Genomic DNA, 22,900 nt, shown 5'->3' with positions numbered 1-22,900 from the left:
TTATCTATACCAAGGTGGACATACTGGCTATTAGGTAGGTGGTCATAATGTTCTGGCTGATCAGTGTAGAGAAGCATAGCAGTCCTGCCACACTTCCGTGGGACACTCCTGACAATAACCTTGCCTCTAACGAACACTCACCCTTGAGGACAACATACTGGGTTCTATAGCTTAAGAAGTCTTTGAGGCATTCACATATCTGTGAACCTATTCCATGCGCTCGTACCTTTAACAGCCTGCAATGAGGCACCATGTCGAACATTTTCTGGAAACCAAAAAATAAGGAATCTGCTTGTTGCCCTTTATTCATAGTTTGCAGTAAATCATGTGACAAAAGGGCGAGCTAAGTTTTGCACAAGTGATACTTTCTAAAAGTATGCTGATTCATGGACATAAGCTTCTCAGTCTCAAGAAAATCTATTATATTGAAGCTGAGAATATGTTCAAGGATTCTGCAGCAAACCGATGTTGGAGATAATGGTCTGTAATTTTGCAGGTCTATTCTTTTGATCTCCTTATATGCAGGAGTCACCTGCACTTTTTTGCAGTCGCATGGGACTTTGCACTGGGTGAGAGACTCGTGATACATACAAGCTAGGTAAGGGGGCGTTGCTGTAGAATACTCTTTGGCTCATCTGTGGCCAGCAACACTGAAGATTTTCCATGGTGCTTCAACATCTGGTCACATAAGATTTGTGAAGACTCTGGACAGAATCCGATGCAGGTATCATTGATCCTATCTCTAGTGATCTGTCAGGCACTATTTCAGCCACTGTAATGAATGCCAGCAACAGAAGCATGTGGAGAACTTACCTCCACGGAACTGATACCAATTGTGCTTGCAGCAGTGCCATTCCATCAGATTGGAATCGGAAGTTTTTCTAAGGCAACAAGCTGGAATCGATGCATAATAGTCTGCACTGACTGTCTTACCCGCTATGCTTTCACCAAAGCAGTGCCGACTGCTGAACATCTGGAAATTGAAAGGGTCATTGTAGGAGACATCCTTTGGAGGCATGGAGCATGTTGTGTGATGACTTCTGAATTGTGGAAAAGTTTTCCAGTTGATATTAATATCGGAGGTAATTTCATATTGTGACATCACCATCAGGTTGACAACTGTGTACCACCCACAGACAGAATGACCTCGCAAAATGCTTTAATAAGACATTGACAGATATGGTCTTGATATGCTATTAATGCATGTTTTGCCCATGATGACATTAGCATATAACACAATGAAGCAAGACACTGCAGGCTTCACACTGTTCTTTCTGCTCCATGTGAAGCACCTCATCACAATGACTGAGGAAACAAGATAGCTGGCTCGCACACGGTCCGTGGATGCCCAGGAAAAGGATCGAGAGTGCTATAACGTCAACAAGTGACCATTGAGATACGGGTGGGAGACTTAGTATGTATAATTAAGCCTATGTGGGAAACAGGTCTGTAACTAAAATGATACTTTGGGCCATATTGTATATTTTATCACTTGTTGGATGTCATATATGAAGTCAAGCATATGGCTCATCTCAAGAACACAAAAGTGTGGAGACATTTTCCACCATGTCCCCATATGAAGCCACAGTATGAACTTGAGGCCCAGATTGAGGATGGGGGCTTCTCATTTAAGAAGACTGAAGTTCCACTCAGTGACTGCAAAGCTTCAGTGGGAGGGGCTAACTTTAGTGTTCACCGTACTGAAGAGGATATGAGAACACCACCCACACGCAAGAATACTTCAGCACTACCATACGTAGGACCACTGAAAAAAAAAAAAAAATCTAGATCAAGGATGCTGTAGTTGGCTCCAATGAAAACTTCTGAAACAATAGTCCGCTGTTTCTCTAGGAGAGGGAGCAATGCACTGAGCTACGCTGCACGCAGTGTGGAGTAGCTATTAGAATTGCTGGCTGGCAGGTTGCAGGTTCAGGTGTGACTACCAGCAGATATTTGTCATTTAGTATTTATCATTCTAGAAATTTCTTATGTTACTGATGTTTGCATACTCTGGAACATCTGGTGTCTGTATAAACAGCAGCATCCTCCAGGAGGAGCAACTCTGTTCTGTACATACTTTGGTGTCCTTAATGGACACGCTTATAGTGCTAAGTGTTGTACTTCTTTGACAATGCTACTTTTGGATTAGGACTTGATTGTGGTTACTATGTGACATTATAGTCCAGTCTGAGTTTAAGATTTTACTACTATTAATTTCTGGTATGCTAGTTGTATATTGTTAGTGTTGCATAATTCTTTTTGTGGTGCTCCTACAGTTAACAAATACCACATTAACAGTTTTCATTTCTCATAAGATGAATGTTGTTCTCTATAATTAACATGACTCATCTACTCCTTTCTCCAATTACAGCTTCTAATTTATCAACAAGCCTTTGGAGAGGTTTTTAAAAAAGAAGAAAGAAAAAAGAAAAAACACTCTGCTATATAAGTAGCCACTTCTTACACATGCTGACCTATTGACAGTGGGCCCTACAATACCTCACCTCATAGCACAGTAGCAAGGTGAAAAACTTCCGTGGGTCTTCAGCTACGCCCTTGCACACCTTCTGGTGTCATTTAGCCACCTTCCAATTGGTCTTTGTCTCAGTCATTTCTTACCTTTGGGAATGAAGTTAAAAACTTTCTTGTCCATCTTCCATACATATCCTGCCCACCATTTGAAAGTATGTCTCCTACTCCACTGTGTTCTGTGATCCACATGTAAACTTTCCTGTCCATCATGTAATTCACAACACACATATCTCCATTTCTCATTGAGCAACTTTCAGGTTTTGAATGATTTTTCACATTAAAAGTCCAAGTTCACTGCCATAAGTGAAAGCTGATTATATACACCAGTTGTTTAGCTTCAATTTATGATACTTCAAAATCTATATGAAAAACCTCTAGTCAGTTTAATTCTCCCTTTCCCTTGCAAAACTTCCATCCCATTTTTAGTTTTCTGTTTATTTTTGTTGCTGCCCTGTGTGGGGTCAGTTGCATTGCAACACCCACTGCCAGTCCCAAGCCCCAATGAAGGAGGAGGGTTGGGCATTGGGCTAACAACACAATCCCATAAAAAGGTCTTTCTTATGAAACACACTTCTCGGTTGACCAGCGGTATAGGCATATTGTCATGGACATGAGGTCTTATGGAGGAGCCGACTGTGCACCAGACCACTCCATTGTTTTGTATAAACTTAAACTGATGGTCACCTACATGCATAGAAAGAAGAAGGAAGCAGTAGAACTTGCTTTGAATATCAGGAAACTGAGGGAAGATGGAATTAAAGAACAATGTGCTTTAGAAACCGTTTTGAGGCCCTAGAAAACATAGAAACAAGAGAGAACATAGAGGAAAAGTGGGAAGAAATAAAGGCCATAGTAGTAAGCATAGTAGAGGATATGTTGGAAAGAAAGAAGAGAGGATGGTTCAATGAGACATGCCAAAAGGCTACAGAAAAGAGAAGGAAGATGACAGAGCTGATTGACAGGGAGAATGGCAGAAAAGACAACATTTTCTCAACATCAGAAGGGAAACAGAGTGGATCCTGAGAACAGGGAAGAGAATATATGTAACCAGTGTGTTAGAACTAGTTGAGGGAGAGGGCCTCAACGTGAATTCAAGGCAATTTTTCCAATGCATCAAAAATTGCAAATGCAGATTTAGAGTCCAACCTACTTCATTAGATGTGAGAATGGCGGGAGTGCAGATGGATGGTAATTTCAATTGTCTTGCATATGCAGATAATATGGTACTGTTAAGTGAATCAGTCCTTGAGTTGAAAGAACTGTACCAGAAAATGGATAACTACACATAGAAGGTTGGGCTAAAGGTGAATCAAGACAAAACAGAATTTGTGCAATTGTGAAGAAGACAAGAGCAGCAAGAATTTCTGGAGCTTGATGGTATGAGGTTCAAGAGAGTTCAAGAGTTCAAATACTAGGAATCTTGATTTACCAGCAGCAACAGCATATAAATGGACATCAAAGAAAGAGTGGCAGTGGAAATAAAATGCATTTATCCTGTCAGAGAATGCTCAGCTTGAAATCTATATCAGCGAATACTAAGATGAGAATGTATAACACAGTGATATGCCCAGCAGTCATGTACAGTTAAGAAATCTGGAGCATCATAACACATGAAAAGGAAAAAGTATTAATATTTGAAAGGAAAGTAATGAGGAAGGTTTGGATACCAGTTTTAGATAAAGGAGAATGGAGGAGGAGGAGAAATGAGGAAATCTACTTCTTGATACAACAGACAGACAACAATGCTACAAAAGCTGAAGAACAGAAGAATCCAGTGGGCAGCCATGTAGCCCGTATGCAGAAGAAAAACAGGCAAAGAAAACATTTGAGGGGAAACCAAACAAGAGATGCCCCCTAAGATGATGTGGACAGCACTGGATGGATGACCTGGCAGCCCTGGAGATTGATGACACCTGGAGGAACCAACCACAAAACAGAAAGGAATGGGGGCAGTTTGTGGAAGCAGCACTTGGTCTGCAGGGCCTGTGACCACTGGATATGCCTGTGTTTGTAATACAAAGTCTCGGCTGGTTTCTATGATGTTACTGTTAATTTTTACTGCTTTCTATTGAGTGAGTTTATTATTGTGATTATTGTTATTATTATTATTATTATTATTATTATTATTATTATTGATGATGATTGTCAGCTCTATTTTCAAATGTGCCCTATTTAGTTGTTCCATTTGTTGTTGAAGTTTATTTGCACCAAAGGCAAACAGTACATTGTCCTCAACCAAACACAGGTGATTCAGCTGTGCTTCATTAACAAACATTCCTTCCATTGTCTCCGATTTGAAGAGCTGAAAACTTCCTCAGGAAATCAAATATTCAGCTCTGAGGATGTAGATATGAAGCACAAACAGATAAAACTCAGAAGCATCGTACAATATACCTTAGACAAATATTTGCTGCGAAAGGTTGTGAGAGATGGAAAAGTCTCACATGGTTCAATAGCTGCATTGGAAAGATACTGGATAAGCAGAGAATGTTTCATCTCTGATTTAAGCAAAGTCAAATTCTAGTTGACAAACAAAAGCTAAATGAAGCTAAAATGAGCACACAGAGACCAATTTGAAAAGCAGTCAGTTAATTTGACAGAAAAATTTGGCCAAATAATGTAACTACAAATCCTAAGTTTTGGTTACATTTAGGCCCTAAATTAGTAAACAGTTCAGAACCAGGCATTGAGTTACTCAGTGACCATACTTGGTACCAAAACAGAACATGACAGAGAGAACAAAGAAATATTGAATTTGGTCATCCAGAATACAGTTTCTCATTTCAGTCATCACACAAATGCCAAAATCGCAGGTTTCGAAAAGCAAGTGCAGAATAGAACTCAAGTAAAACTTCTCAACAGTGGTACAGACAACTGAACCAAATGAGGTACGTGTGAGGTTCTACAGAGACTAAGTGAGAGAATTTGTCCTCTTCTACAGTAAGCCACTGGAGCGACAAAGTGTACATATTGATTGAAAAAAGTGTAAGGCATTCCCCCTTTTCATAAAGGGAAATTGGACATATCCACATAATTTTAGGCTTATATCACTAACATCAGTTTGTTGTGGAATTATGGAACATGTTTAACTCTCACACATTCTGACATTTTATGGAGAACGAAAATCCTCATTGTAAAACCAATAGGGATATTACAAATACAGTTTGCAACATTCTGTTGCTGTTATTTAAATATACTGACAAAAGATACCAAATTTTGTATTTGGCTGCTAATTGGACTTTCGAATTATATTATAAATTATTGAAGCTGTTCATATTGGACTGCTACTTGACTTACGTTGTCTTTGTTGTTAAAGAATTGATTGTTGTCGGTGTTGTGTCACACCATTAAATTTTTGTTGGATTCAGTTCACATGAAGAAATTAAGTTTATAGCACTCTGATGTACACTTGATTCTAGTTTCTTTTCCACTGTATTAACAAACTTAATTATGTACATCATTGTTGACAGGCATATTGCAAAGTAGACTGAATTGAAGACACAACACTGGCTCGATTGAACTCAAAACTGCCCAGCTACAAAATGAACCGCCAGAACACAAATAAAATGTAACCAACACAGTCTCACTTAGTACTATTGTAACATGTTCAATTAAACTTAAAAATCCAGTTATGGAAATACATTTTACAAAAACGGAAATACTGTTGAAATAAACTGAATCTTATTAAATGTGTTTATCAATATGAAATTCTATTAAATCTGGTAGATTAACAATTAATTTCAGAAAACATTAATTTACTTTTTAATTATGAAGTGACTTTCATTACGAACATTTACTCTGAACCTTGATTTATTAACAAACATTATACATCTGATGTTGCTGAAATAAATTATTTGGGAATGTGATTTCAGGAACTGATGTGAAACTGACATTGTGGGAATATGGTGAAAGTAGATTTACATAAAACAGTGATAATTTAAGAGCCAGAGCAGGTCAAGATGATTATAAACTTATTTTCAAGTGGAATAAATGATTCTCATTTATAAAATTTGTTTTCTATATGTGACTTGTGTAGTGAGATGTACATTAGTCATGGCATTGGTAACTTCATTATATTGTTTCGTATTCTGCTATTACAAGATTTGAATTACTCAGCTCACTGTGTTTCTCAGCGAGATCCAGTGCCACCATAGCCAAAAGTGGTCCAGGTTGATGCTATGTTCTATAACTTCTAAAAGGCACTTCATACAGTTCTGCACTGTTGTTTAGTAAACAAAATACAAGCTTACCAAGTATCAAGCCAGCTTTGTGATTGGATTCATGGCTTCTTTTAGATAAATAGCAACATGTAATTCTTAATGGAATATAATTGATTCATATGCATATAATTTCAGGAAGTATTATAGTTCAGTTTCTGTTTACAATTTATGTTAATAATCTGATGAATAACATTGGAGACTCCATGAGGCTATTTGCAGATGATGCTATTTTGTATAGGAACTCAGAAGTTTGTAGTGAAATACAGGAAGACCTGCGGAGGGATTCACGATTAGTGCAGGGACTGGCAGTTACAATTGAACATAAATATTTGAAGAACTCCACTACTGTTTGATTATACTATTGGCAACAAATCACTGGTAACAGTAACTACCATAAAATACGTAGATGGAATTATCCAGAGTGATCTAAAGTGGAATGACTACATAAAACAAGCAAATTACTAGGAAAAGCAGAAGACAGGTTGAGATTCATTTTGGAGCTTCTTAAGCAAAGGTAATGAAAGAATGGCTAACATAATATTTGTTCAACTGCTTCTTGGGTATTTTTCATCAAGTCTGGAATCCAGGTTGAATTAACAAGAGAAACGAGAGAGAGAGAGAGAGAGAGAGAATATACTTCAGAAAACTATATGTTTTGTTATGGTATCATCTACTTGCCCTGAGAGTATTATTGAGGTAATCAACAAACCCCAGTTGCAGATGTTACAAGAGAGGCATTGTGGATCATGGAGAGGTTTACTGTTGAAATTTGGAATGTGTCCCTTCCAGGCAGAATTGGGCAACTTATTACTACCCCCCCCCCCCCCCCCAAAATGATCAGAACAAGAAAATCAGAGAAATTAGTGCTTATATGTGGCTTTACCAACAATCATTTTCCGTTCACACCATTCATGAATGTAACAGGAAATGGGAGAAAAGGTAGTGGTACAAAAAGTACCCTCTCCCACATAATGTCTGTGAAATATAGGTGTAGATGTAGAATGCTGAAAATAGTTTTGGTGGTACAAAACCTGTTTGCTAGACTCCTGTTTCAATTCTGAATTTCTCCTTCTCCCAGTGGATCCTGTTTTGAAGCTGTGGCACTGATGGATATGTTATGCATTGTGCCAAAATACGTTCAATCAGTGCCATGTATCTCATAGTCTGGTAGTAAATGCTCTCTTAAACTGAGACAAAAGCTTTCTCTCAATATACAGAGGGGTCCAAAAAAATGTATCCACTGTTTAAAAGTCCATAACTTGTAAACTAATTGACGGAGTTTTCTCATTTTTGGTGAAAGTGTAGCTTAAAGTCCAACTTAAAGATATTACTGTAGATGTTTGAAATTGTCACCATTAACATCTACACACAAACGATGCCACCGAACTGCAGCATGAACTACTGACTGCAATGTGCTCAGTTGGATATTTCCACATGAATGTACGATGGATTCTCGAAGTTCATCCAATGTGCGTGGCTTTTGCCGATAAACAACGTCCTTTAGTGTTCCCACAGGTAAAAGTCCAGAGGAGTTAGGTCTGGGGAACGTGATGGATACTCCACAGCACCTCTACGGCCTATCCATCTACCTGGTAGATTTTCGTCGAGATACACCATAAACTATTTTCGTAGTGGGCTGGGGCACCATCTTGTTGAAAGTAAACTCTTCCATCTCCATACAAGTCTCGGATGGCAGGTAAAGTGGATGTCTGAAGCTTCTGAAGGTACACCTCACCAGTAACTGTACCAGGAAGATGGATAGGCCGTAGAGGTGCTGTGGAGTATCCACCACGTTCCCCAGACCTACCTCTTCTGGACTTTTATCTGTGGGGAACACTAAAGGACGTCGTTTATCAACAAAAGTCATGCACATGGGATGAACTTCAAGAATCCATCGTAAATTCATGTACAAATATCCAACCGAACATGTTGCAGTCAGTAGTTCGTGCTGCAGTTCGACGGCATCGTTTGTGTGTGGATGTTAATGGTGACCATTTCGAACACCTACAATGATATCTTTAAGTTGGACTTTAAGCTACACTTTCACCAAAAATGAGATAACTTCAGCAATTAGTTTGCAAGTTATGGACTTTTTAACAGTGGATACATTTTTTTGGACCTCTCTGTATTGGTCCCAGGCACAGATAATTAATAATGATTGCTCCATTGTACAGTATTGTTCACTGCTTACAAATGTTCTGTTGAATTGTATCCATTTCTAAAACAATCTTCTTCATTTTTGTGGTAGTTTTTGTATGATTTCTACTGTGTGTGTGGTGTGTGTGATGACAATTTTAGAAAATGTCTTTTACATTGACTGATGGGTATATAGCTGCTTTGTGTGTGTGTGTGTGTGTGTGTGTGTGTGTGTGTGTGTGTGTGTGTGTGTGTCGTGTTCAGAAGTAACACAATTACAACATTTCTCAATTCCACATATTTCTGTAAGTCATTTCACTAGCTGTTTTGTGTTATTTTTTCTCTAACTTAAATCATTTTATTAAAACACTACCATATTATGGCACCACTTTTTCCATTTGTTTCTGAAATTCAAATTTCACTATTTCATTCACAGAGAAAAAAATCCATCATTATGATTCCATCGTTGTCTCAGTTACTTTCCTCCTATATTTTTATCCATAATTTCTATGTTCTGTGGACCTTGCACAGCACAAGTATGACAACGTGTGTGAACCATCATTGTAGTGTAGCTACAAACAAATGCATTTAATCTGTTTATAGAGCCTTGTATAACAGTGTGAGATAAATGGGAACTCACATTTACGTGAATTGGCATTGTTGTCGTAATGTGAAGTGCTGGAAGAGGAGCATTATGGATATAGATTTGAGAAGAAACTGGGTGACAAAGCGATGGGACCATTGTGGGACATATTTTTCTTAATAATCCAGTCTGAGTTCCAGAACAGTATATAAAAATGTGTATGAAATCATTCCAATACATTTTGTTGCTTGTCCAGACTAAAATATAGGGTTAACTGAAACCTTCAGTAGCACTTTGCCACCTCACAACCATCCTGTCTAGAGCTGGGCTTAGGGCCACACAACAGATTAGTCTGTCACCTCAGTCTACATTCCAAAAATTGAGACATGTGTGAAACAAGTATAGTCAGTGTTCTGTTCTCTTTCTGTTTCTATATGTATGACATAACACGCCACATCATCATCATCGTACCTTGGGTCAAAGCTGATGTCCAATTCTGCTAAGTTCAATTGACCCTAAGTGCACATGCAATCTATAATCACACCCAAATAAATTGTTTGAATTTACTATTTACTGTATTTATATAATCAAATAATAAACTGTATCATATGTTTCTATTTACAGAATAATAGCTGTAAATTATGAGGCCAGAGCTTTTGGAGTAACTCGTCACTTGAGAGGTAAAGAAGCCAGAAAGAAATGCCCTGATATCGTTCTAGTTTCGGTTCCATCTGTAAGAGGAAAGGCAGATATTAGCAAGTAAGTATGCTGTGCTTAAATTAGTTTTCCTTTTCTCCGCCTAGAAAAGTGGATAATTCCATTTAAGTTAGAAGGAATGGCCAAAGTGCATTCTTTAAGTATTGTATGCAGTGGTCTTAAGTAAATTGGCTAACTTTACTCCAACCAGACAGAGAGGCATTGCTGGTGTTGCATTCATGTTTATAGCAGAGTTTAACTCCCAAGGAATGATAAGCCCTCTGATTAACTTGGTTTCTCCACTATTCCTTGTTTATATGTTTTTCTTAATAGCCCTACTTTTATGGCCTCCTTAATTACACTAGCCCAAAACTTGGAACCTACATCTCCATACTAGTCTTGTTGTACCTGATTTTGTGATTATGTTCTATGCTCAGCGATAATCAATTTGATCGACTGTTGCTGACATCCCTTGCACCCCGTTTTTTTTTTTTTTTTTTTTTTAATTTGCTATATTCCTTTAAAGCTCTGTGTACACTTAGCTTTGAAAGTTGCTTGGTTGATTCAGGGGAGGGGACCAAACAGTGAGGTCATTGGTCCCAACAGATTAAGGAAGGATGGGGAAGGAAGTTGGCCCTGCCTTTTCAAAGGAACCATCCCAGCATTTGCCTGATACGATTGAGGGAATCACAGAAAACCTAAACCAGGTTGGCTGGACACGGGTTTGAACTGTCGTCCTCCCGAATTCGAAGCCAGTGTGTTAACCACTGAGCCACCTCACTCGGTAGTTTTGAAGACCAAGATTAGCTATTAACATTATAAGGTATGCCTTTGTGGTGGGAGTAAAATTGATTGAATCCAAGCAGCAAGCACCTCAAACCACAGTCTCCTAATGAAATCTAAGACACAAGAGTACTGTGAAAGTATGAATAGTTCTTGGAATAAACTTAAAACAAGCACTCTCAAAACCATGCTAAGTCTTGTTGCAGCACATAGGAATGTTATCAGAGTAAAATCTCTGTACTACTATCTCAGAAATTTTTTCTGGGTGCTGATCACTGGAAAACTAAAATTTTTTGATGTCACTTCATGGATCATCACTGATAGTGTCTCAGACTCACAAGAATCTGTTTCTCTTTACTGTGATGTCTGCATGTGCATATAAAGGGCAACCATATTCTTTCCACTACCAAGAGTCAGATAATAGTTATTACCCCGATAGTACAAAATTACTCTTACTACTTAGACTGTGAATGGCTAGGGTTGGCCACTGGAAGTTGAGTATTGACACCCAAACAACAGAGGAATTTCAGCTGGACTGTCCTCTTGGTGGAGGTTGAGGTTGAGATAGAAGTAGTGGTAGAGGTAGAGGTGGAGGTGGAGGGGGAGGGGGGAGGGAAGGGGGTGACACACAAGGTTTGTGGTAAATATAACAACAAGGCACAAGCTTGTCAAAATTTGTTTGTAGAAATCAAAAAAGGAAAGGTATCCTTTGAAAACTTCACTTTCTACATTCACAAATGTTCGGAAATAATTGCTGGATACTTGAAAACAGCCAAATTATTTTAGATTGGCACTCTGCTGGTCAAGGCAGCTCCATTGCAGGAAATGTCGAAGCTTATAGGATCCACAAAATATCCTGCCTACCCTATAATATCTGAAATACCTACCACCTTAATTTTTTGTTATCGTATAGTTGCCTGCTATCATATCACAGAGAATTCTTGGAGTGGGAAAAAGTGCATATCAAAGAGGGCCATTAAAAATTAGTAATAAGAACAATAGTTAGTATTGTTCCCCAGAGGAACTTGTGGCATTTATTTTTATATTAAACCAACCTGTATTTGGTTTATAACCCTTAAAATTAGACCCTCTACACCAACCCTATGAGATGTGTCTGAGAGTTTGAACAATCTCTTGGTTCTAATTGCAAAGCTGTTAGTTGTAGATATGAATAGTATACACTCATTGTCAAACTGAAATGTATAGAATATAATGATCGGCGTTATAATCACAATATGGGGTAGTCAGGTGTACTACATTAGATGGATAAAGTAAAGTAAACAGTGAAGCTATAAGTGATTGATAAAAGATCAGACACAAAAAGCAAATTAATGGTGCAAATTGCCACCAAAGTATATAAATTTTTCAGGTGATTGTCCATTGTGGATCAGAAATTGTAGCATTTATGCTGAGGTGAGAGAAAATGCAGAATCTAGAGATGAGGAAAATCATGCAAGGCAAAAGGAATGTTATGGACATCAATGTCCCTATGGAGGAACAAGAAAAAGGCCTGCCTGACTACTGTTTCCATGCCATATGCTCCAAACCACCATGAGAAAGAAAACCCTCCTCCTTTAATTCGATGATACATAAATGGATTCAGGATCCATGTGGCGGAGATGAAACTCCTAGTGCAGAAAAGACCAACTGTGCTGGTGTCTGGAGGAGAAACACTTGAAAACTTATTATGTCCCTGTGCTCACTTCTTGGGGCAGATTAACTCAGTGGTGACAGGGCTTAGAGTAGACATGTAGTAATGTGTGCTATACCTTGTCTGTCCCATTTACCACCAGCTGTAACAGTCAGTTCTCATCCATGTGTTATTGAAAGTCGTCACAAGGACACAATATTTTTTAGCTCCACTTCACAAAGTGGCTGTCATGGACCTAATTGAGCAACACCAGAGCCATTCATACTTGTTTCAGATTTTAGTTCATATCTTTTGCTTTAGAGTTTTAACAGCGCCTCTCCGAATGTTCAAGTTCTCGAGATCTCATTGTATTTTGTGAACAGAGGTCAAGCACTACATTTCAACTCAGCCATAGGATCGTTTTTGACCATTCGCCTTTCTTTCTATTTATTTGCTGTTGCATGTATTTTGTAGAGTGGAAAGAGGACACTAACCTTCTCTTCTTATTTGGATTCGGTTTCCAAAGGATGTTGGTAATGCACAGCAAACTGAATGCTGTATGGTCAGTTAATTAACATTGAACATAGAAACACTGTCCAGGACTGAGTGGATCGTGTTACAAGTGTGAGCCACCATGCCACAGAGACATCCACATCAAAGATCTTGGTACACCTTAAGAGGCAACTTGTCTCATAAATGCTCATTCTCTCTGTCAAATTGGAAAAGCCTTATCTGCTGCTGAGGAAACAGATGCAGGACCAGAGCCTATTATGTTTATACTTACATACACTGATGAGCCAGAACATTATGACCACTGACCTACTATTGGCATAAATCCGTCCAGGTGATAGCAGCGTCACCGGGCAGGGAATAACTGCTAGTCAGACCCATCGACAGTGTGTGTAGTATCAGTGAGCATGCTGTCCATGAGTAAAATGTGGAAGATGCACAATCTATCTGAGTTTGAACGAGGGCAGATTGTGATGATGGCCCATAGGGTCAGAACGAGCATTTTGGGAACAGCACAACTTGTCGGGTGTTCAAGGAGTGCTGTAGTAAGTGTCCTCAACATGAGGCAAAACCAAGGTGAAACAATGTCCAGACATCATGGGATTGGGCAGCCACTCCTTGTTACATATGTTGGATGTCATAGGCTGGGGAGACTGGTAAAACAGGACAGGGGGTGTGGCAGAGTGTTGCTTGGTCTGATGAATCTCAGTACCATCTCCATCATGCTGATGGGAGGCCCCGAATCCATCATCTTCCAGGGGAACAGCTCAGTGATAAATGTACCGCAGGATGGAGACAAGCTGGCAGCGGCTCCATTTTGCTCTGGGGAAACATTCATGTAGGCATCCATGCATCCAGTGGAGCTCGTCCAAGGCACCAGGACAGCCAAGGAGTATTGTAAACTGGTTGCAGACCACATACACCTCCTCAGAACGATCATGTTTCCCTATAGCAGTGGCATTTTTCAACAACATAATGCACAATGTCACAAGGCAAGAAATGTGATGGAGTGATTCGAGGAACACAGTGATGAGTTCCAGTTGATGTGCTGGTGCCCCAACTCACCAGATCTGAACCCGATCGAACACATCTGGGATATGATTGAATGTGGCAGAGCTCACCGGCACCCTCCCTGGAATTTACGGGAATTAGGTGATTTGAGTGTGCAGGCGTGATTCCACCTCCCTCCAATTATGTACGAAGGCCCCATTGGTGCTTTGCCATGACCTGTCGCAGCTGTTATCTGTGTCAAAGGTGGACATACTGGCTATTAAGTTGGTGGTCATAATGTTCTGGCTGATAAGTGCAGAGAAAGATAGCGGTTCTATTACACTTCCGTGCAGCATTTCTGATGATGCCCTTCTCTCTGATGAACACTCGCCATCAACGACAACATACTCATACTGGGTTCTGTAACTTAAGAAGTCTTCGAGCAGCTCACTTATCTGTGAACCTGTTCCAATGTTGGAAATAAAGCCATACCTGTAATACTACAAGCACAACATCCTAGTGAGATATGTCAAGCCAGTAAGGCAATGAGCATGGCTGTTCTCATGAAGATGTTGTGCCTGTAATATTTGGGTATTGCATTATTTCTAACATTGAAGACAACATAATATTATGGGAATGACATTATTTCTAACGTTGAAGACAACATAATATTATGGGCATGGCGCTCAGGGTTTTAAATAATATATTTTTGTAGTAAAAATGTACATTTTTAAATATAGAAAATTTAGGGCTCTCTGAAACATTGTAAAGATTATATTTCAAATTTTGAACATTGTGGAATTATTGTGACAACAATAATTTCAAATAAAAATGTATCTTGAATTACATAAGATTTAGAGAATATAAGATGTTGTTTATAAAGAAGAAAATGAGGGCTTTCAAACAATGTATGTCAACACCAAAACAAACAATTACTAGCAGGGTTGGCTTTTTAAGTGCACTTGGTACTCCTGGATTTCAAATATTCCATTACAGTAAATTTTTCTACTTGTATTACTACTACTACTACTACTACTACTACAGTCTGATTAAAATTAATTTTTAGATTATGTCTATCATTTGCTGCTACAGTGTTGCCACATCAGTTGCCTCCCATTTAAAGGCGACATGCAGACATTACAGGTCGCTTCCCAAGTATTGAAGTGGAGTGTTGTTATATGTAATGTGGCTGGTATCAGATATGACAGGAACATGAGTTTTTCTGTCCACTGCTGAATTTAAATGACCAGTGTTTGAATTGGAGCAGATGATGTGTTTTGTGGCACAGAATTTACATTTATGTCCTAACTTTAACCTTGTGGAGTGCAATGTATCCGAGAAAGTGGTGGTCAACAACCTGCCGCTGAACTATTAACCACACTTGCTTTGCCCACAGCAGTTGAAGCTGGCTGCTACAAGCAAACTCAAAACAAAAAAATTTCAATTTCAGCCCTAAAACTGAACAGTAATTTTTAACTTTACCTGAAACTATCCTTGCATGGCTAGAAGAGCAGACTTGATACCAACTGATGTGCAATCATTATTGACACTTGGTTACAGGTTATAGGTGGCACAGGCAGTGTTCAAATGAAAAAAGAATTATAGAAAGAAAAAATTAAAGCAATTATAAAATCAGTGTAATGATGAAAATGACATTCAAAGGATTAAATATAAAAAAAATCATTTAAACCAGTTAATTGAATAAAAATAATAATCAATAATTATTCGAATGTTGTCATCACGATCCCTTTGCGAGTGATACGTAGGGGCTGCAGTATATTCCTAGAGTCATCATTAAGGCCTGTTCTTAAAACTTTGTTAGTTGATTCCCTCAGGATAATCTACATCTGTCTTCAAGAGACTGCCAATTCAGTTTCTTACTGTAACACTCTCCTGCAGCTCAAACAAAACTGTAACCTTTCTTGCTGCCCTTCTCCGTATATGTTTAGTATCCCCTGTTAGTTCTATTTAGTATGGGTTCTATACAGTTGAGCATTATTCTAGAATGGTTTGCACAAGTAATTTGTTAGCAGTCTCCTTTGTATACTTATTGCACTTCCCCAGTATTCTACCAATAAACCAAAGTCTACCACATTCTTTACCCACAGCTGAGCCTATACGATCATTCCATTCATATTCCTACAAAGTGTTACACCCAGGTATTTGTATGAGTTGGCCAATTCCAGCTGTGACTCACTGATCTTGTAATTGGAGGATACTACTTTTAATTTTGTGAAGTGCACAGTTTTACTCTTCTGAAAATTTAAAGCAAGTTGCCAATCTTTGCACCACTTTGAAATCTTATCAAGAGCTGACCGAATATTTATACAGCTTTTTTCAGACTGTACAACATTATAGAGAACTGCATTATCTGCAGGAGGTCTGAGGTTACTAATAACATTGACCGCAAGGTCATTAACATAAAACATGAACAGCAAGGGTCCCAACACACTTCCGTGGGGCATACCTGAAGTTACTTCTACATCTGACAAGGACTCTCCATCCAAGATAACATGCTGTGCCCTCCCTACCAAAAAGTCCTCAAACCAGTCGCAAATTTCACTTCATGGCCCATATGATCAAACTTGGACAATAAGTGGAGGTGTGGTACTGAGTCAAATGGGGACTGATGACCTCCGATGTTAAGTCCCATAGTGCTCAGAGCCATTTGAACCATTTTTGAGTCAAATGCTTATGTGGAAATCAAGAAATATGGCATGTACTTGACTGCCTTGTCCAAAGCTTTCAGTATCTTGTAAGAAAAGTGCGAGTTGGGTTTCACGTGATAGATGTTTCCGCAATCCTTGCTGGTTGGCGTGGAGGAGATCATTCTGTTCAAGATACCTCATCATGTTTGAGCTCAGAATATGTTCTAAGAGTCTACAACTAATTGATGTCAGAGATAGTAAATTGTAGTTTTGTGGATTACTTTTACTACCCTGTTGTAGATGGATGTTATCTGTGCTTTCTTACAAATACTGGGCACAGTTTTTTGTTCTAGGGATCCACGATAGTTTATATAAGGCGTGTTCAAAAATAAACGAGCCGGAGACATAATTACAGAAAAAGTACCTCTGTGTTAGAAGTATTGACCCTGGCTGTTGAGACACTTGTCCCACTGTGACGAAAGGCGATGAATGGCTGTCTCATAAAATTCCCAGGGCTGCAATGTTAACCAGTTCAGCACGTACAGCTGGACGTTGTCATCTGAGGTGAATTATTTGCTCCTCAGAGCTTTTTAAGGGGACAAAAAATGGTGTAATCACAGGGAAATAGGTCCGGACTGTATGGAGGGTGGTCGAGAACCTCCCATTTGAATTTCTGCAGGGGTGCCACGACTGTGTTGGCCATATGAGGCTTTGCATTGTCATGGATCAGAATGACCCCACAGGTGAGATTGCCTAGTCATTTTGATTCTATCGCTTAGCGAAGGATTTGGGTGTGATGCTTAGTCCGATTGTGAGTATCATTGGAGTGCCGACGTACTGTGTAACAAAACACCACCTTGCTAGATGTTGAGTCCTATAGAGCTCAGTGTGAGCAACACTGAAACCCTTTTGGATCCACTGCTGCACTATGTCCAATGTTATGATTTTCCTCCTATAGAGCTCTGATGCTGGACAATTTTGGAGACGTTTCCATTAGTGTAAAATAAATGAGATTTCAAGGGATACAGTGAATGGAAAATTTGAACTGGGAAGTGTTAATAACGTGGCAGATTTCTTTCGTTGATTAGAGGAAATGCATTTAAACAACTCTGATATTCAAGTAAGTTTTGATGTGGTCTCTCTTTTCACTGGTGTTCCACAGCCTGAGTTGTTACAGTTGATTGAGATTATATTTGGTGCCAAATTAATAAATCTATTTCAGTGTGTGTTTCACTTTCATTTATTTTTTATTCAATTACCAGTACTATGAGCACACAGATGGAATTGCAATGAGAAGCCTATTGTCATCTTTTATTGCCAATTTCTTTATGGAGGACTTTGAGGAACATGCCTTGGAGTCGGCGTCTTTGAAACCTGTGTGTTTTTTCAGATATCCAGAGGATTTTTTGTTAATTGGCCTCATGGCAGTGAGAGTTTCAGTGACTTTTTAGAACATCTGAATTCAATCTAACCTAATATTTGTTTTATGACGGAGGTGGAAATGGATGGCTGTAATCCATTCCGTGACGTGTTGGTCAGGAGGAAGGCCGATGTTACATTGGTGGCATATGCCGTTTATAGGAAGCCTATTCTTACCTTGCTTCGTAGGGCACGTCACCGTGGACTCTGAGAATTTGTTAGCTTAGTTAGCCTATCTCAAAGTCACCTTTCTTCAGAATGGTTATAGTGAAAGACAGATTAGATGTGTGTTGCGTTATCGGCCGACTGTGCACTGCAGGAGTAATGATAATTCCAAGCTGGCCCAAAATCTATGGCCTTTTTGCCTTACACAGGGTGCATTTTGAACAGGATTGGTCATATCTTGTGGAAATATGATGTGAAGTGTGTTTTCCGACCATCATTTAAGATCAGGCACCTTTTAGGTTCCATAAATATTGATCTAGGCTTGTGACTGGTGAGGGTGTACTGTATTCCATGCAGTTGTGGCGTGACACATATTGATCAGACTATCTGGACTGTGGAGGGCTGGTGTACTGAGAATAAATGGAACACAAATGTACAACAGCCGAGCAAATCTGCCGTTGCAGAACATTGTCTTGACATTGGCCATCATATGGAATATAACAACATGGACATTCTGGCATTCGCTTACAGCTGTTGGGATAATATTATTATGGAAGCTATTGAAAGCAAATTAGCAAGTAGTGATGTTGTCTGATGTGGAGCACTAGATTAGATTAGATTAGATTAATACTAGTTCCATGGATCATGAATACGATATTTCGTAATGATGTGGAACGAGTCGAATTTTCCAATACATGACATAATTAGGTTAATTTAACAACATACTTAAGTTAATATAACAACTTTATTTTTTTGTGTTTTTTTGTTTTTCCTTATTTTTTTTTCTTAATTTATATCTAAAAATTCCTCTATGGAGTAGAAGGAGTTGTCATTCAGAAATTCTTTTAATTTCTTCTTAAATACTTGTTGGTTATCTGTCAGACTTTTGATACTATTTGGTAAGTGACCAAAGACTTTAGTGCCAGTATAATTCACCCCTTTCTGTGCCAAAGTTAGATTTAATCTTGAATAGTGAAGATCGTCCTTTCTCCTAGTATTGTAGTTATGCACACTGCTATTACTTTTGAATTGGGTTTGGTTGTTAATAACAAATTTCATAAGAGAGTATATATACTGAGAAGCTACTGTGAATATCCCTAGATCCTTAAATAATTGTCTGCAGGATGATCTTGGGTGGACTCCAGCTATTATTCTGATTACACGCTTTTGTGCAATAAATACTTTATTCCTCAGTGATGAATTACCCCAAAATATGATGCCATATGAAAGCAATGAGTGAAAATAGGCGTAGTAAGCTAATTTACTAAGATGTTTATCACCAAAATTTGCAATGACCCTTATTGCATAAGTAGCTGAACTCAAGCGTTTCAGCAGATCATCAATGTGTTTCTTCCAATTTAATCTCTCATCAATGGACATACCTAAAAATTTGGAATATTCTACCTTAGCTATATGCTTCCGATTAAGGTCTATATTTATTAATTGCGTCATACCATTCACTGTACGGAACTGTATGTACTGTGTCTTATCAAAATTCAGTGAGAGTCCATTTACAAGGAACCACTTAGTAATTTTCTGAAAGACAGTATTGACAATTTCATCAGTTAATTCTTGTTTGTCAGGTGTGATTACTATACTTGTATCATCAGCGAAGAGAACTAACTTTGCCTCTTCATGAATATAGAATGGCAAGTCATTAATATATAATAAGAACAACAAAGGACCCAAGACTGACCCTTGTGGAACCCCATTCTTGATAGTTCCCCAGTTTGAGGAATGTGCTGATCTTTGCATGTTACGAGAACTACTTATTTCAACTTTCTGCACTCTTCCAGTTAGGTACGAATTAAACCATTTGTGCACTGTCCCACTCATGCCACAATACTTGAGCTTGTCTAGCAGAATTTCATGATTTACACAATCAAAAGCCTTTGAGAGATCACAAAAAATCCCAATGGGTGGTGTTCGGTTATTCAGATCATTCAAAATTTGACTGGTGAAAGCATATATGGCATTTTCTGTTGAAAAACCTTTCTGGAAACCAAACTGACATTTTGTTAGTACTTCATTTTTACAGATATGTGAAGCTACTCTTGAATACATTACTTTCTCAAAAATTTTGGATAAAGCTGTTAGAAGGGAGATTGGACGGTAATTGTTGACATCAGATCTATCCCCCTTTTTATGCAAAGGTATAACAATAGCATATTTCAGTCTATCAGGGAAAATGCCCTGTTCCAGAGAGCTATTACACAGGTGGCTGAGAATCTTACTTATCTGTTGAGAACAAGCTTTTAGTATTTTGCTGGAAATGCCATCAATTCCATGTGAGTTTTTGCTTTTAAGCAAGTTTATTATTTTCCTAATTTCAGAGGGAGAAGTGGGTGAGATTTCAATTGTATCAAATTGCATAGGTATGGCCTCTTCCATTAACAGCCTAGCATCTTCTAATGAACACCTGGATCCTACTATATCCACAACATTTAGAAAATGATTATTAAAAATATTTTCAACTTCTGACTTTTTGTTCGTAAAGTTTTCATTCAATTTGATGGTAATACTGTCTTCCTCTGCTCTTGGTTGACCTGTTTCTCTTTTAATAATATTCCAAATTGTTTTAATTTTATTATCAGAGTTGCTGATTTCAGACATGATACACATACTCCTGGATTTTTTAATAACTTTTCTTAATATAACACAGTAGTTTTTATAATTTTTGATAGTTTCTGGGTCACTACTCTTTCTTGCTGTCAGATACATTTCCCTTTTCCGGTTACAAGATATTTTTATACCCTTAGTAAGCCATGGTTTGTTACAAGGTTTCTTACGAGTATATTTAACTATTTTCTTGGGGAAGCAGTTTTCAAATGCATTTACAAAAATGTCATGAAATAAATTATATTTTAAATTGGCATCAGGTTCACGGTACACCTCATCCCAGTCTAACTGCTGTAGGCTTTCCCTGAAATTTGCAATTGTTAAATTGTTGACTGAACGTACTACTTTGGAGGACTGTTTAGTATTGCTGAATGGAGCTATGTCATATATTGTAACTAGCTGTGCACCATGATCAGAAAGACCATTCTCAACAGGCTGAGCATTTATCTGGTTAAACTTATCTTGGTCTATAAAGAAGTTATCTATCAGTGAGCTGCTATCCTTTACCACCCGAGTAGGAAAATCAATAACGGGTGTCAAATTGAAAGAACCGAGTAATACTTCAAGGTCATTTTTCCTATTACCTTCTTTCAGAGAATCTACATTGAAGTCCCCACAAATAATAATTTGCTTCCCCCTGTCTGACAGATAGCACAACAACAAGGAGTCCAAATTTTTCAGAAATAGATGAAAATTTCCTGATGGGGACCTATATACAGTTACAATTATAAATGTGCCTTTATTTAATTTAAGCTCACAGGCACATGCTTCTATATGTTTCTCTACACAAAACTTTTTTGTTTCTATACTTTTTGCACAATGATAACTTTTGACATATATGGCAACTCCTCCTTTCTCCATATTTTCTCTCATTACATGTGCAGAGAGCTTATAACCACTTACATTTACCTTATCCATATCAGTAACAATGTGATGCTCAGACAGGCATAGTATATCTATTTCATTCTCAGCTTCTAAATCTTCTAAACAAACCAGAAGCTCATCTACTTTATTCTTTAAACTCCCAATATTTTGATGAAATATACTTACATTATTTTTAATTATACTTTTATGAGAACCTTTCCTTATTCTAACATTTGCAGTACTCTCCTGTCTGAGTTTCTCATTGTGCTTAGGCCTAGTTCCTATACCAGTGGTCACATGGTGTTCAGAGAGGCAGATTATGTCAATTGGGTTGGGTGACTTTAATTCATCAATGCAATTACCTAGGACTGAGATACAACTTGGTGGAGATAAAATTTCTGGTGATTGGTAAAAATTTATAATTGATAGCTGTGATTGGTGATCCAATGTGCTAGAATTGTGCTGTTTAATTTCTTTCCTAAACTGAAGATTTGTTTCAATCCTGACCTCTCGTAGAACTTGACATCTTTCTGTCTTACCTATCCTAAAAAAGGTGCTGCTCCAACACCTGTAACCACTGGTATTTTACCATTCATGGCAGTGCCTCCCCCCCTTAAATTTCCTGCTATTACCCCAGCCAGTTTCCCCTTCCCTTTCCTGTTGAGATGTAGGCCGTGCCTGGTATAGTCCCACCTACTGAGATAATCAACAGGAACCACACCAATGTGAGCTCCCACACCCGACCCAAGCAGCCGTTCCAACTCCAAATTAACTCTCCCGACAGAAGAGTTCAAATGAGGCCGGTCATGGCGTCTCAGGACAGATACAAATTCAATATTGGTGTGTCTCGATGCCGACGCAATCTTTACCAGGTCACACTCTATACTGTACCCAGGATCTCTGTCGATGCTGTTCCCTGGCCCTCCCACAATAACCACGGTGTCTTCCCTGGTAAATCCTTTACAGAGTGAACCTAAATCCTCTGTCACCTGATCCAGACTAGCACTTGGTTTGAAAAAATTTGTGACCTGGTATTCTGGTCCTAATTCCTCCTGCAGAAGCTGGCCTACACCTCTGGAATGAGAACTGCCTAACAACAAAACTT

The 22,900-nt window shown here is 38.5% G+C and overlaps 1 protein-coding gene across 1 annotated transcript in view; it reads left to right on the top strand.

Moving 5' to 3' along the window:
* Positions 1 to 22,900, top strand: part of LOC124795003 (DNA polymerase eta) — a 197,713-nt gene that overhangs the window by 19,239 nt on the left and 155,574 nt on the right. The window contains exon 2 of the mRNA XM_047258757.1: positions 10,096 to 10,230. Coding sequence (XP_047114713.1) covers positions 10,096 to 10,230 — 135 coding nt within the window. The remainder of the gene's footprint in view (positions 1 to 10,095; positions 10,231 to 22,900) is intronic.

The sequence above is a fragment of the Schistocerca piceifrons genome, chromosome 4 (assembly GCF_021461385.2).
Source record: "Schistocerca piceifrons isolate TAMUIC-IGC-003096 chromosome 4, iqSchPice1.1, whole genome shotgun sequence".
Taxonomy (NCBI): domain Eukaryota; kingdom Metazoa; phylum Arthropoda; class Insecta; order Orthoptera; family Acrididae; genus Schistocerca; species Schistocerca piceifrons.
This window is presented reverse-complemented; position numbering and strand designations above follow the sequence as displayed.